The following is a 16,928-nucleotide window of genomic DNA, read 5'->3' on the forward strand; positions in this document are numbered from 1 at the left end:
AAAGAAGAAAAAAATGGTTTCTATTAGTTGCCAAAGGGGAGGGGTGTAGGGCCTGGGTGAAAATAAGTAAATAAATAAATAAATAAAGGAACTAAGTACTTGGTGAAAATAAATAAGTAAAGGAACTAAGTACTGTACCTGTCAGGATAGCTGCACAAGAAGAAAACATAAAATGGAAAAGAAATGGATTTTTACATTTTTCCATCTGCAATGGAGGGTAGGCTGGAAATTTTTCTGCACGTGCCTGCAAGGTTATACTGTAAATATCTGTTCGCACACAACTTCAGAGGGCCATTTTTTTCTAACCTGGACAGAGTGTTTGTAACTTTCCTTCAATTTGTATATACACAATACATAGCTGTACATAAATAGACATTCAACAGTTCCAGCAAAATTCCTACTGCCAAAGAGAAGAAAAACATCAGAGTAAGCTGTAAAAAAAAAAGTGCTTGGTTTTTAAAATGCAGAAATGGCAATTCACAGCATTTATACAAATTGCCGTATACTGAGGGTTGCAACTCTGAGAGCTGTAACTCTGAGAGTGAATAGTAAGAAAAGTTGGAGCTAAGAACATATCTGAAGACACTTGTTTTGAAGGCAAAGGCTTAGTCAGTATTATAGCATTCCAGCAATTGCATAGCATTAACCAGTGTGCTTTGTATTGGAATTGAGACTTTTTTTTTATTGATTTTCTTAGATAAAATGCTTTGACTAACATTATTTAAACTGCTCAAAAAGAAATTTAATTTTTTTAAAGTCCCCCTTACATTTTTGACATTAGTCTGAGTAATATCAGTGTGACTATTTAAGTCAATGGCTTGATGGATCTAATATCTTTTTGCCATAATTTTATACACATTCTGTGAATTCTATATATACACAGAAATGTGAGATGGTATCAGTAGAAAGTATATGTAGCTTCAAAAAAGTTAGATAAATTAGAAAGTGTGAGATCCATAGTGAGAGAGTAGAGGGTGGCTAGAAATTTTAAGGTTAAGTAATAAATATTAAGTTTTTCAACAAATGTTATGCCTTAGAAGAGGAATATAAAGATGTATTAATTAAACCACTGGCCACTGAAATTTCTCATGCATGTATACTTGTGTTCTTTTCTGTTCTACATCAGAATATTCAGCATATATTTTCCCCCTTTAAAAAACTACTTCATAGAATTACTTTGAAGCTGTTAGAAGGGGCATGGGTATTTGTGGATAACAGAGAAAGTATTCTTCATGGGTGAATGGAATGAAGTCCAGAGCCCCAAGACACACTGAGCCAAAAGCCCAATTTGGACTTGAGATGACATAGCATCAAGCACCTCTAAATACAGCCCTGTCTCTCTGAGGTTACCTCCCTGAAAAATCTATAAAAGGAAATACATCTTTAATAGCCTGAGACCAAACAGACAACTCTTGAGTATTTATAACAGAAAGAACTAGTGTTTAAGATATTTTATTTTATATTTTACTTTATTTTTTTAAATATATTTATGGATTTTTAGAGAGAGAGAGAGGAAGGGAGACAGTGAAAGAGAAAAACATCAATGTGAGAAAGAAACTTCAATTGGTTGCCTCCCACACGTGTCCTAACCAGGATCAAACCTGCAACCTAGATATGTGCCCTGACTAGAATCAAACCTGCAACCTTTCGGTGTATGGAACGTTGTTCCTAACAACTGCACCACACCAGCCAGGGAAGTTTAGGACATTTTAACACATAAAATATTTTTAAGTGGCATTTTCAGTTTCAAATGAAATAATGCAATTTTTTAGGGGATGGGGAGTCATGCTTGCATCGTAACGATGCTGTAATGAGGAAGGGATTTGACGGGTGGCATCTCCTCAACAAAGGTCAATTGCAAGGGGCATGAAGGAGGAGGCAATTTAAGAGTGGGACACAGAGAAATAGAAAGTTTGCTGAGGATTAAGAATGTGCTGTCACTAAACCACAGGTGGACACTATTTCATAGAAGGCCCAGAGGATGCTGCTCTGGTCTTTTATGTATGAACAAATATTTTCATAACGTGTAACTATATAGTTTTGCTTAGGATTTAGTTGTTTTCAACAAAGAAGATTGTGTAGAAATGCTAAAGTGATCTTTTATGCTTTTAAATGACCACCACAGTCTGCAAGAAGATGCCCACAATCTGACGATACCACACAGTTGCATGTTACCTTGGATACAAGGCTGGCTCTGTATGCTGCTAGTTGCTTCAGGTACTCTTTCTTTGCAGCCTCGGTTTTCTTTTTATAGACCTGTAACAACAACAAAGAGTCTTAAATTAGAAAGTGCATATGCTTTTGTTTCCAGGGAAGTACAGTGCAGAATGACAATTGCACACACACGTGCACACACACAGAAACACACAATTATATTATGCAATAATATATCTCCCCAAAGATTGCATTCTCTTACTGAAACAGATTTTTAAGAAGTATGGCAATAGGCTAGATAAGAAGATTAACAGTAATAAAATTTTCCAGTTTATGTAAAGCATATAAAAGGATTCGTCTGGTTTACTCTGAGAATGGTAGTAGTTGGCTTAAAAAGATACCATTGATGAAGGCTCCCAGGGAAACACATGAGTGAAGAAGCCATTCACATTTATATAATGAGCAGATAATTCTGCAGTACATTTGAATCCTGATATATATGTTCCATGTAAATATAAACACAAAAACAGAGTTCAGAGATGACCAATGAAGTTCAGTAAGTAAATCAAAGGAATGGTATTGGAGTTGGCAGGTTCGTCACTATTTTAAAATTTTGAGCCTTGAAGTTCTATGTCAAAGACTCAGGGATTGGCGATGGCAGTCAGACACGTTTGGGAGCAGAATGGGGCCCCTGGTGGCTGAGGACTGCGAACATGCCACGCTGCACAGCCCGTCCTGGTATTGCCCTTCCCACAAAAGGAGAGGATGGCAGGATCTCTGGGTTCCTCACCGCGAAAAGGTAAAAATGTTCAGAAGTGAACTTCAGTAACCAGAAGTTTTCATTTTTCAGTGGGAATTATCTTGAAAATATCAGTAAAATCATCCTAAATTGAGCAAAAGTACTGAAAAATGACTTGCCGCTATGCTAAAGGTCACATCACTAAGTTAAACAGAAAGGAGTCATTAGAGTCAAAAACGAAAGATTAGCAAAGTGAACACACATGGTTGTCTGCTACCATTACGTTAATTCTTTCAAGCCTTCAGTGTCTTTTTTTTGCAATCTTTTAAAATCAGCCTTAAAAAACAAAATATTTTTCATCATTTACTGTGTAAATAGAAGTGTATTTTTTATCAACATCTATTTTACATTTCCCACATCTTGAATTTTACAGCAGGGAATGAGGCTTGGCTAGTATCTTGTGATACTGAGCTAAAAAACACACAGGTTAAGTACTGAAAGGTGGCTTTGGAATTAATCAGAGTAGTTAAGCATAAATTATGTCTAAAGACCAAATATCTGCCAAAGTTGGCCACAGAGGTCAATTTATGGCTTTTAATGCTGAAGGGGTTATGCTGAGCCTGGTCCCCAACTGTGAAATTCAAGATGAGAGAAATATTATTTACTCATGAATATTTTAATTAAAGCAGATCATTTTACTTAAGGTAAACAAATGACTGACCTTGTCAACAGAATTACAAAGGACCCTATAAAATAAATGTGCTAATCATTCTGTTCTTTTAGCGAGGTCTTCAGCCTAGACCTTTATACTTGGCATTTTGGTATAATGAAAGGTGATAATAATAAGGAAATTAAGAATTCATAAAATATCATATAGTTATTGCTCCATCTTTACTAAATATCAAACTCAGGACACTTAAAAAGTTTTATCTTTTAAATAAAAGCCAATAAACCCTTTGGTTTAAATACAAGAGTATTCTACATTTACTGAGCTAATTATTGGAAGTCAAATTCAGCTACTTTCTTGGAAATCTGGATGTAAAAACAAATGCTAGGGTACAGCAAATGCCTTTGAATAATATGCCCCATGTATATTGCATGCCTTGGTTCAGCCACAATCAGAAAAACAAAGCTCTCCTGCTTTTTATTGATTTTTTTTTTACCTTGAGAGACTGACTGTTGTTTCTAGTTTTTTCTTCAACCATCTCCTCCAAGACATAATTTATAATTAATGAGTTTAAACTGACAATGTTTACATTTACTTTTAATACCTTAAAAACATTTCTAAAGAATTTTTCTCCCACACAGATAGAAATCCTATTAATGACATTAAAACAAATATTTAGTAAATACTGTATATTTTTGATGGTAGTATGCATATGCATTTGTATGGTCAAAGCACTAATATCATGTTTTTATTAGTATGCTACTCCAGTCAACCCCCAGGCAGCTAACTGGGGTTCACTGAACTTCCAAAGGCAAATCTAATGCACTTTGGTCCATAGCATTGCCCAAAGCACCATTTCCTTAGGAGCAGCATATACAACAGTATTGCCAGATGGCCTGACTGTAGCATCTATCATCTTTCTTGCATTTAATATCTACTGAAACAGCAACAGTGCGACTGGTGCTATCCCTTTTTTGGGCTTCCAGTAGTCAACATCGCACAAAGTGTTAACTTTCCTAAAATTTGTTGATTAACAACCACAGGAGAAAGGTGACTAACAATGTATTTCAGGCTGAATGTGTGCCCCCTGGTTTCACTTGGGGAATCAATGTTGTTATGGGATGCCTGACTAGCATTCAGAGTGCTCTGTTTTCTACAAATGGCTCCCTATTGGCTATTGACAATTAGCTATGTGGGATCATTGCACAAATGCCTAAATACCACTTTAGAAAAGAGTAAACTCATCATGTCACATTATATGGATTGATGGATTCGCTCTTTCCTGAATAGCTGCAGATGTTCACAGGGAGAATTCAAAGGGCAGTAATTTCAGGAGGTATATTTCTGTCATTGTGTTTAAAGGGGAGTAGCCCAGATCAAGATTAAAATCTGAGTCATGTTTTCTCAACAGTAGTTTGGAACCTCCATCTTTAAGAACTAATGGTTCCAATATTATACACTGGTATGCCTTTCTTATGAGCTCTTCTAAAATGTTACAAAGATGCTTTTTCAATCCTTTATTTGCTGGAAATGCCTGAAGAAAGATCTCAAATATATGAGGAAACGATAAAAATATGTACATATTCAACATATAGGTGAAGTGGGGGAAATTCTTATTGTAGAACAGATATTTAAAAGTCATCAGTAAAACGTTCCTCAAAACTGTTTCAAAGCCTCTGTTCATGGCGAAGAAAGTCTGCTTGCAGAAACCAACGATGATGCTGACTGCCTTTGGCAATGAACAGCCCACTGCAATGATCAAACCTTCTAACCTAGGAGGATGGGTCTGATTTATGTCAAAGTTAAGTTTGGGAAAAAACGGTCTCTCTCTCTCAGGGAAAGACAAATATTTTAAAATTATGTGATTCATACAGTAAATATTAGTACTCAGTTGAGCTACAAAATGGCTTCCAAATGCTCTACAGCTGTTTGAAATAAAGTGCAAAGTTAGCCAGATGGGGATTTAAAAATCATAATACATCATTTATCATTTTTCCCCAGCTCATCCAAACACTTTTGAATTCATCCTGTCCTAACTTAGTTATATGCTGTGGTTTGTTATTCTAAGAAAGCTACTATATCCTATCTAAGGATTGTATCTCAGTAGTTAAACTGAAACATATATAATGGCTAAACTAAAACATACGTAGATAGACATCAAATAGAAATTCTACAGAATACATATCCTGTTCATGTAATCTAGTGATTCACTGAATCATTTTTGAAATGCTCTAAATACCAGCAGTACACATGTTTTTAAAGGCTAATTATCCCTAATTGAAACCAGCAGTTCAATATCAGTGACTATAATAAACTCAAATAGAAAAAATTCTAATACAATCTGTCATTTTACTCTTTTACTTTCTGCTCTTTACCCAAACAATCCATCCAACTCATAGGGGAAAAAAAAGCCAACTCTTATAAATACCATTTAATTCCTTCTTCCTTCCTTCTTTTCTGCTCAGGCTCCTTGTTAATCTCTAGTCATAGTTTATTTCAACCAAGCCTTTACAGTAACAATAAGAAAAAATATATAATTCTTCCAATGTTGTATTCTATTACACACTAACAAAAAATTAAAAGGCATTTGTTTGGAGGTGGACTTCAAATGCAGTTTTCTCCCCCTACATAAACAAGTTCAGTTTTACAGAAAATGTTTAGAAATAGTTATTTATAAGAAATAATAATTTAACCACAATTTTCTGCCATATCCTTTAGAAATTAATGTTTGCAGCTTCTTTCAATGCTATTATTATTTAGGACAGTTAGAAAAAGTGCATCTGTATTTATATAGAACTCATTCCTCAAATACAGTTAAATTTCCATCTTGTGTAACTTGGTCAGCATTTTCTTAAGCATTCCAGAACTCAAAGAACTTTAAAAAGTAGTATTCAGAGGACTGAAAGTATTATACAATGAGAGAAAAATCTTGCTATGGATGCTTTTAGGGAACATCTGAATGTATCTAAAAGGCCTACATAATAATGGTGTGACCTGCCTCTGGAATGGTAGATATTGGAAGCAAGCCCTTTTTCTGAAAAAAAAGAAAGGCTATAAAATATATCTGTTCATTTATTAGGTGAGGATAACTGTGGCAAGTATGATGTTGTTTAATTACATATAATAATATATTGAGTGTCTAATAGGTGCCTGGTGTGGTGTGAGGCACTGAAGCTGTAGATTGAAAAAAGGCATTAAAAATATGCCTGCATTGTGTGCATTTTTTGTGTTAAGCACTTCATATACTTTTATATTGTCTTTAATTCTTTCAACAAGAATGTTGAGATGTTTTTTTCATTTCCATTCTTTACAGATAAGAAAATAGAATAGAATGGGCAGTCATTTTTACCCACTCCCTTACAGCAAGTATGGCAGACCCATAGTGTGAATCAAATTGAGCTGGCACAAATTTCCACCTTTGCTTACTCAACGGCTCCTCCTAGTGGCAGGAAAACTCCCTTGCTGAGTCTCTCAGACAGACTACCTCAGGGGACAGACCACCTCAGGGGCCTGATCTCTTTTTTTTTCTGCAGCAAAAGCCCCAGGCAGGACACAGGGCAGTGCTTGGTACATAGTAGGTGCTCAGGAAATATTTGTGATTGAGGGTAGAGTCCCTAGTCTCAGCTTTTTTCTTCTGTGAGTCATTATAAGCATGAGTGCTTGTAAGAAAGTACTAAATTACATCTTCCACATCAATGGAAATAGATAATTTGATACACAGATATACAACCCACCCACCCCAAACATTTTTACCAATAATACATAAAGTACCACCAACTTGAATGATTATTTCGTTCAAATTCTCTCCCTACCCATGCCATGGAAACTTTCAAGTGAAATGTTTGTTCCCTGTATATGAGTATAAGATATTTCTATATGTGTGCACGTATACTTATGCTGCATGCAATAATGCCATTTATCTACCAACATGTGCAGGTATATACCTGCATTTTAGCAGTAAAATATGCTCTCCATTTCGTGTAATTTTAATTTCTCAGTTTCAAATTTTCATGAATATAGACTTTTCTTCTACAGTTTATGAAATGAACAATTATGTCACATATCTCTTATTCCTAGTTTAAACATTTCTTGGGGGGGGGGGAAATGCATAAGGAAATGGCCAAGATAAACATGTGTGAATGTTATGTAGTGCAACAGGATTTAAGCTAACCTTAGGTATTCTTGACTGAAAATCCAAATTTTATTCTAAGATTCGGGGAGAAAAAGAAAACCCCGGCAGCACTTATGGAGTGGGTGTTTGAGCACCAATGAGGAGTAAATGATTTGATTCCATGGGCTCGGAGGATTTGTCAGCTGCCTCATAAGTATAATTCTGGCTCTTCATATCCCTGCTGCTTCTAATTTAGCAGGACAGGCTCATAATTGAAGCAAATTAACTATTTACACTTGCCACTTGTACCAGGGGAAGAGGACACAGCAGCAGGAAAGAATGAGTAGGAAATTACATTCTTCCCACTTGTGTCAGATCTCCCCTTATATAAACACATTAACAGTAATTTCATGAGGCGTCAAACATAGGAATAAATAGTGAGGGATAAAATAATGAGGTGTTGCTATTGAGCTGAACTGCTATGGCGAATATCCCTGGGTATGAATTATGCATCCTGAAAGAAGGCATATGTTACAGTATTCAAACAGTTCTCTGCAAGTGCTCTCTGCTCATTAGGCTCTGGATCTCGAGGTAAATCTACTCTCCTCTTCCATCCACGACACCACGAGCATTTACAGAAATATACTCTCTGGGCCCGGTGGGCTGTGGTTTCTCCTGACTACATCAAACTCTGAACAGGCCTTCCACTCCATTTTTAGCTTAACAGCATGTTTATTTAGCTCTTTGGCTGGAGCTTTAAAGCCATTTAATGTAATGTAAACAAGAACATTTTGTTTGTAATTTGCTAAACGTATTACAGCCTGACTGTGTCTCCAATTAGGAACTTAAGGTTCATTTAGTCATTTACATCTGGTTCTGATTTAAGGTGACTTTCCTTTCCCACTTAAGAGTTGACTTTCTGTGGCAAAAAAGGACCCAAGAACCCTTTATAGCTCTTTGGACCAATCCCTTCTGCTTCGAAACCAGACAGACTCTTTAATTTAGAAGGGCTTGATTTGCTCTCTATTGTCACTGTGGACCCAAATCCTAGACTTCAGTGACCAGAATCAGAGAATCCAGAAATAATGGAGATAAACAGGAAATTGAGCTGGAACCTCATAAAAAAGATGCTGAGGACTGCTGAAACTCCAAGGAATGCTAATATAAAGGGCATGATATTATTACATTATTATTTTTCTCCCTCTGTAGGTTCCAGTCAGTGAAAGATAAGTGGCAAAGGCCAACATCACAGCAGTACTTAGGTTTTATTTCCCTTTCTCCATCTGCTGCCTTAAAACAACTTAGCATGCTTCTGAAATGGGCTCTCCATTGTCTTACTTTTCATTAGCATTTAAAACCTCCAGCTGGAATCCCAGACACAATTCTCTCCCATTCCACATTCACACCATCTTCCAAAGTATTAAAATGGAGAGAGCTCCGATACATGAAGTTTGTTCAGTGGCTTTGGTAGGAAGGAGTCTGAAGGGAGGTTTTGTGTTGCTGGAGGATTTTTATCACTTCTTTCAGCTTTCTTTTGATTTTTCTTCTTTGAGAGATTCTTCACAGAAACCAAAGTACATACAGTTTCTCACTCACCATCGAGTCTGAAAATAAAGATCTGCCCTCTGCAGTGGCTCCTTATTCCCGCCTATACTCCACAATGAGGAAGCATGTGATATAAACACACAGCAGCTCTATTAGTCATGTTCCCTCCGGCTGGTAAGAAAACAGTCAATTGTAATCTCACTAATAGCTGTTTTTCCTTAAATATTGTAATTTCCTGAGCCCCTAATAAGTCATCAATAATTTTGACCATTTTCCCCATTTTGTGTTTATCTTTGTAGCTGTTCCTAATTGTGGGCTATTATGACAACAGGATTTTTGAACAATTGTGGCTCATGAAATCCTAGCCTCCTACTTGAACCAGCTGCCTCCACAATGGGGCTGTTCTTCACATGCACATTTGTCCTAAATTTTCAGGTTTAATGGTCTGCCTCTCATCTGCAACATTCCTTTAAAAATACATAGCAGTATGTGTGCCGCCCAATTTGAATATTAAATGAGAGTAAAATACAATTAATTTAAGTTTGAAACAGGGATATTACATTATGTTGGCACAATGAGTCAACATAAAGGGAAAGAACAGGTGGTAATACACCATAATAACACTTTTGGATATTTTGCTAAAATTCTCTTTATGCCCAAATGTGCATTCTAGGCAGGCATGTACGCTTTGCTGGCAATTTTTGCAAACCGTTAGAGAAGGGCTGCCATGTAGCAGCAGAGCAGTGGCCCATCGATGCAATATGCTCCCTTTTGTAAGCACAACATCTGATTTCACTTATAGGACTCTCTTTCTGCTTGTCCCTAGGACGGGCCTGCATCCTAAATGTGTCATAAACCATACTTTATAATACCCAATGAGTAATGTAGGGTCAGTTGTCATTTAATTTCATCCTTTACTTATAAAACAAATTCTCCAGAAAACCGTCAACTATTTCCACTAAGGGTATTACTTATTAAATTTGAAATAAAATTCAGAGGAGAAAGAGGAAAATATTTTGTCACCACATGTATACAATGAAAACACCTTACATGTTACACTATAATTGTGATAATATCTCTATTGGAAAGTCTCAGCCCCAATTCTGAAAGGCAGAATTGAGAATGGGAGTAATTTCCCTTCTTAACAAGACAGTAAAGAATAGTGACTCTCATATTTTTTGGGTCTGTAAATACCTTATTTGCCTAGATAAAAAGAAAGTAAAATATTGTCTAATGTTCCCCTCTTGCTATAATAAAAATAAAAGGCCTTATTGTAATAGAATTAGTGGTTAAACTCTACATATTTATATTTGCTGCCTTGAGGAACTACCTAAGTCTCATCATAAGAACGTAATTCCTTAAATATCTAACCAGTATGCAGTACACCTAAAACTAATATTGAATGTCAACTGTAATTGAAAAAATAAAAAAAAAGGACATTTTTTTTTCATCAGAAACACGGGTACATATAACTGTACTAACTTTTTATATTGCTAATGTAAAGGACCAATCATGGGTTAGGGAAAGCCTTTACAGGCCTTTGCCTTTTAAAACCACTAGTCTTAAAACCACATGAGGTCTTCCAGTGAAGGTGGGAAATAATTAGGAAAAGTTACCTGCTGTCAGAAAGATAGACAAGGAGTCAGATGGCTGGCAGTACAGGCAACTGATGTTCCTTGGGATAAAGCACTGACAAAGTAGAACGTAAGAGAGCACAGATGAGCCTTGGAGTAATACTCCTCACTCAGTTGCTGAGTCAGGGGGAAGGGAAGAGAGGCTGAGTCTCAGAGGAGAATCATGTACGTCCTCTGATGACTAGGAGATGCTGCACACACCCTTTAGCGAGGGCAATCGTTTTCTGGATGTCTCCTCTGCAAAATTTTATCTTACAAAGCAAAAGAGTTGACATCACTGAAGCCTGGTGCCCATCCAAGAATACACACAAGGTTATCAAAGCAGAGAGGGGTGTGTCCTGGAGTGTGGCATCGTGGGTGGAGCATGAAGGCATTACGATCACAAAATCTAGAAGACGGGTGGGGTTGGGATTCCTGGTTGATGTGCACCGAGTTTCTCATTTAGCGATGTTCTACCGAGTTGGAGGGATGAAGTCACTGCACAATTGTACCATGAATTATCAACATCAGTTGGGAGCCACACCTCAGCTTTGGGACTGTGAGAGCAAATTGATTTGAGTTAGGATAGAAACTAGTTCTAATATCCTGAAGCAAGTGCAATATATTAGGTTTTCAACAGAACAACAAAACACAGTGTCCTATTCTCTTAATAGCAAAATGGGTATTTTAATTGAGCACACAGAGAAGGCTTCGGGGGTGCGTTTTCCATCCTGGCAACACAGTGCCCCACACGGTGGGCCTTGTGCTTTCCTATGAAGGCATCCTTGGGCTGGCAATTTTGAAAAGGGCATAAGAGAATGTATAGAGATTTCTGATTGTAAAAGACAGTTTTGGCTTATAGGAAAGGGAGGTTAATTCTATGTACCAGCTACATAATCTTAGGCAAATCATTTAACAGAATAGGGACTCTGTCTTGTTCTTTGCTCTATCCTCAGTCTCCAGAACAGTGCCTGGGGCACATAGTAAATGCTCAGCAAATATTTATTGAATGAATAAGTGAATGAATTTAACTACCTGGCCCCATTTTGTAATCAGCAAAATTTGGATTAAAGTATTGAGCAGAACAAATGAAATAAATCATGTGATAGTGTTCTTGAAAGTATAAAACATTATATACTTTATAGATGTAGGTATATATTCACAATATATAGGTACTTCTGGATGTATCTAGGTTTGAGATTTTCTATTTCTAACATATTTCCCTGGACATGATAAAGAAAGATAAATGTTTCTATCAAGAACCAAATATGGAACTAATACATCATTAATGCAATTCAGTATTCTGTAACAGCTGTAGCTACATTCACATAATCATTCAATAACTAAAAGGAAAATGCTTATCTAATTTTTCCTTTGTCACAATAAAATTCCAGGTGGTGACAATGGCAATCTAATACCTGGTTTAGAAATATGTCATCGTTGTGGCTTGTTGGGGTGGGCTACATCTACATACTGGACACTTGCTCTCTCTCCATGATTCCTATCCTTCTTGAGACTTTCTGCGCTGAGATGCAGTGTCTCATGTGGCTCTCCCTAAGCACGGTCCTCAGTCACGTCACGGCGATCCACAAGAGAAGAAAATAAACCGGCATCTGGTCCCATTTAACACAGCATAGAAATAGGGTGTATGTGGGATTAAATAACATTCCCCTGTGGTCTTTAGGGAATGGCTAAGTGTAGAAACCCTTAAACTCGAGGTTCATTTAGCAAAGAGCAAAGAGGGTTTTGATGACAAAAGGGTAAATAGTAAGTACTAAAGAGAGGTGTGGACAGTTTTCAAAATACTTTTAGTATTTTTTTAGGTTTTTATGATCACATTGGCAACATTAAGGAATGATGTAATCCTGGCTGGGATATGTAAAAGTCCTTCCAAAAGTAACTACACTATATAAACTTTGAAACAAAGGACTAACATGCTATTTATAGAAGAGCAATAAAGGGGTATAAAATTCTGTGAAAGACAAAGTCTCCTGTGGTCTGGTTCGGATGGGGTACATTCCCAACCTTAGTTCTAGAAGCTGAAGAACTCACCCAACATCCTCAGAAACCATTTCTTTGCAGTGCAACACTTTCTCAAATCATGGAGATTCCCACTCCATTTTGCCTCTTTTCTTACCTGTTTTTGCTCTTCACCTAAACCATCCCACATTGAAGCCACAATTTTAGAGACTTCACCGAAGGTAGCATTTGGATTTTGGCCCTTGATGGCAGCCTGAGTATCACGGAAGAACAGCGCATAGGCAGACACAGGCTTCTGGGGCTCATTAGGGTCCTTCTTCTTCTTCTTTTTGGGGGTTTTTGGTTTCTTCCCCATGTCAGAGGCAGGTCGCTTCTCTCCACCATTGATCTGAAATAAAAATAAAATTAGAATTAAAAAGGAACTAAGAAAATTTGGGGACAAATCATATTGTTGTTCTCCTCTGAGACTTACGCAGACATTCTCATTTGTACACGTCACGCAAACACAGACATTCCAAAGGGACACTTTGTTTTGTTGCTGTTGCTTTCCAGATTTGTCTGTTTTATTTTCCAGATAAAACTTTGTATTTCCCATAGTTTTCATGTTCATCCCTCTTCTGCTTAACGTACATAGCTTTAAAATAATATTATTGATTCTTTTTATAATATTATTATCTATTAAATATTATCCCTAAACCCTCTTAACTTTTTCTTATTCGGGAAGCTTGATGGTAAGTAGCACTGTAACTATAATAGCTGCCATTTTTTTTTGTAGAGACCTTATTGTATGAACAATTTAACTTGTTTTCTTCTGAGTTTATCCTTTCATTCCTAATTATGACTTTTCAACCATAATGGGCAACATGCCCAATAAATAAAATTGAATGGCTTTTGATGTTGCAGTTAGGTCTGTAGAATGCAATGCTCATGGCTTAGAGAATGGCATAATCTGGACATAGGTCAGTGATGTCCAATGGAACTTCTTGCAGTGAAGTTAAAGTTGTATAATCTGCACAATTCAATGTGGTAGCCACTAGTCATATGTCACTAATGAGCATATGAAATGGTAGCTAACATGAATAAGAAACAAAATTTTTAATTTCATCTACTTTTAATTGCCTTAAATTTAAATAGGTACATGTGGCTAGTGGCTACCATATTGGCCAGTAAAACTTTGGAAACTAGATTCTAAAATCCTGAATCTAATATTTCTAGAATAGCATTATACCCAATTTAAAAGTAGGTTCTATTTTTAGAAACAGAGGCATGGATACATGGAACAGACTGTCAGAGGGAATGGGGGGAACTGGATGAAAGAAGGTGAAGGGATGAGCCAAAGAACACGTATGAATAACTCATAGATACAGACCATAATGTGGTGATGACCAGAGGGGCAGTAGAGGACAGGGGGCTGGGTGAAGGCGGGCAAAGGGGGAAAAAAGGGAATATCTGGAATAGTGTGAACAAGACAAAGTTAAAAAAATATAGATTCTATTTTCTCCCATTGTCCTCAAGAACGAATATTTGCCTAATTTTAATTGTTATGATGCAAGTGGAGAAAAACACACAATGTATTTAAGACTTAGATATCTGAACATTAAATATAATCTTAACCAATTATATGTGATGCTGCTTTATTCATATCTATAGAATGAAAGACTCTATCTAGGATTTATTTCTAGCTCTAAAGTTATATGAAGCTCCATGAATATCAAGCAGTGATGTTTCTGCAGGATTCCTCTTTCCAAGTGCCTCCCCCACCAACGTAAATGCCCATGTGCACTGTCTCCTGATGGAGGCACCCGTATCATGGGAGATTCTGCACCCTCTCCTTCTATTGTTGTTACTGCTATTCTTTTTTCTTCTCTGCAAACATAATGTAATATATAGTTTCCTCAGATAAATAGCTAGTTAGGATAATTTGTGTAAAATAACTGCCACTGTTGAAGAGGAAGCATGGCATCCTGACAGGCCAGTGGATATGACATCAGAGGCACTACACTCATGCCCTTCTTTACTATTTTTAGAGTGCAATCTTAGGCAAATTGCACAATTTCTCTGCGCCTCTATTTCTTTTACTGAAAACCAGCTGCAGTACCATTTTTTGAGATAATATATATTACATAATATGATATTTAAAACTTTAAAATGATATTCAAATGTTAATTGTGGCATGGTAGAAGTGTCAAAAAATTTCACTGAATGAATGGAAAGAAATGACCTTAATACTAATTTGTGAGGTCATATGTTCACAATTTAAAAGATATGTCCAAGAACCAAAAAGAGACAAGAAAAAAAAAACCCTAAGTGAATTCTTTGTCTTTAGTGAGAGAGATATTTAAAAGATGATCATTTTTAGTTTGTCTACTGAAGTAGATCAATATCTCTATGCTCTGAACTGAGCTGACAAGCTAAAGCAGAATAACACTGGAAGATAACTTCGCTAGGAGGGATCTGCGAGGTGAGCCTGTGAAATGGTTGGTCCCACATAAATCTGTCAGAGGACTAGCATATTGACAGTGTTGATATAGGGCAAACTGACGTAATAGCTCTAAAGTGAACATGCAGGCAAATATGACCTATAACAGTGATTCTCAAATATGGCTGCACATTAGAACCATCTGGGAAACTTTCTAATAATATCTTGATGCCCAGGCTGTCTTTACATGGATTAAATCAAAATGCCTAGGAGTAGATGCTCACCTCTGTTACACCCTTCATTCTACTTCTCCAACTGGAATTTAAGTACTTAAGAGTCAGACTAAACAAGTGAACTTTCCCTTTGTCTCAAGGCTCAAGAGAACTTTCTTCCCTTCACATCCACACTCCTAAGAGCTGTTGTCTGTGTTGGCTGCATGCATGCAGCCTCTACAACTCACTTCAACCAGGCTCTGCAACTCACTTCAACGTGCCCTCCCATCACTAAACTCTCAGTGAAGTCACCAAGTCACACTGCTAGATCCAATGGACTTTTTAGTATTCCCCTAACTTGATTTCTCACTGTGGGCACCTACTCTTCCAATGGTTCCATTTCCCTTCATAGCACATATCAAACTTGTAATTATACACTAATTTATGTACTTAGATCTCTCATTCCCCAGTATAAGCACCATGAGGGCAGGCTCACATCTGGCTTTGCACACTAGCACTTACCATGTTTCCTGACATACAGTATGTGCTTAACATTTGTTATAATAGTAATAAAAATAATAAAAGAATAATACATTTTGAAGAATGAATGAAACAAATGGTTTCTGATACAGGAACTCAAGCCTCACTAATTTACTTGAGTACTTTACAATAGTATGTGGGAAGATGGAAAATATGGATAGATTTTAAAAAACATTTGACATATGTTAATAGTCATTTCTTGGAGTTACAAGGCTGAGTCTTCATGATTTTCTTCTTTACATTTTTATAATTTCCAAATTTTGTAAATACGACCAGCCCTACATTCATAATAATGAAATATTTATTAAAAAGAAAAATAAAAAGGAATCAAGAAAGCCCACAATAAAGAAAATTAAAAATGGAGTGATCATGATATTGGAGGTCATATTTCATGAAGGAATGGGAATATTTAGAAATAGGAAACAGAGTATAGAGAAATGAATGTTAAAATTACCTGGACTCATTTTAAATTTAATTAAAAACTTAATGATTGGACACATGGAAATCTCCATGATTGTAGATTATGTCAATCTTTTTGGAAAATAATCAAATGTCAATCATAGAGATGAATTTCCTATGACTCGATGTAGATTTTCTTATTAAAAGACTTCCCCAAGTTATTTAAATAGTTTATCTCTGTATTGTCCAAAATTGTGTTTGAACTGCAGGTCTCCATCCTTATTTCCTTTTTAAATTTGTATTTAGACAGCATGGTGCAAGTTATAGGTCTCCTGGAAGTGAGACCAACTTTAACAGACTGGACAATTACACTTTTGCATTTGACAACACGGCCCTACTTTCTGGGGATGATCTGAGGAAGCAGGAGAACCTGTTACTGCCAGTAAGAAGAAGCTTTACATATCAAGTATATGAAAACACAAATTGTCACTTAGAGACAATGCATATCAACCCTGTTAGAAACTGTAAATAATTCCAAGCAACCAATTG

The 16,928-nt window shown here is 36.5% G+C and overlaps 1 protein-coding gene across 1 annotated transcript in view; it reads right to left on the minus strand.

Moving 5' to 3' along the window:
• Nucleotides 1-16,928, minus strand: part of TOX (thymocyte selection associated high mobility group box) — a 302,922-nt gene that overhangs the window by 17,613 nt on the left and 268,381 nt on the right. The window contains exons 5-6 of the mRNA XM_054590158.1: nt 12,967-13,197; nt 2,176-2,256 (exon numbers count right to left, since the gene is read on the minus strand). Coding sequence (XP_054446133.1) covers nt 2,176-2,256; nt 12,967-13,197 — 312 coding nt within the window. The remainder of the gene's footprint in view (nt 1-2,175; nt 2,257-12,966; nt 13,198-16,928) is intronic.

The sequence above is a fragment of the Pteronotus mesoamericanus genome, unplaced genomic scaffold, assembly GCF_021234165.1.
Source record: "Pteronotus mesoamericanus isolate MK-2021 breed Mesoamerican mustached bat unplaced genomic scaffold, CSHL_Meso_final scaffold_174, whole genome shotgun sequence".
NCBI classification, from domain to species: domain Eukaryota; kingdom Metazoa; phylum Chordata; class Mammalia; order Chiroptera; family Mormoopidae; genus Pteronotus; species Pteronotus mesoamericanus.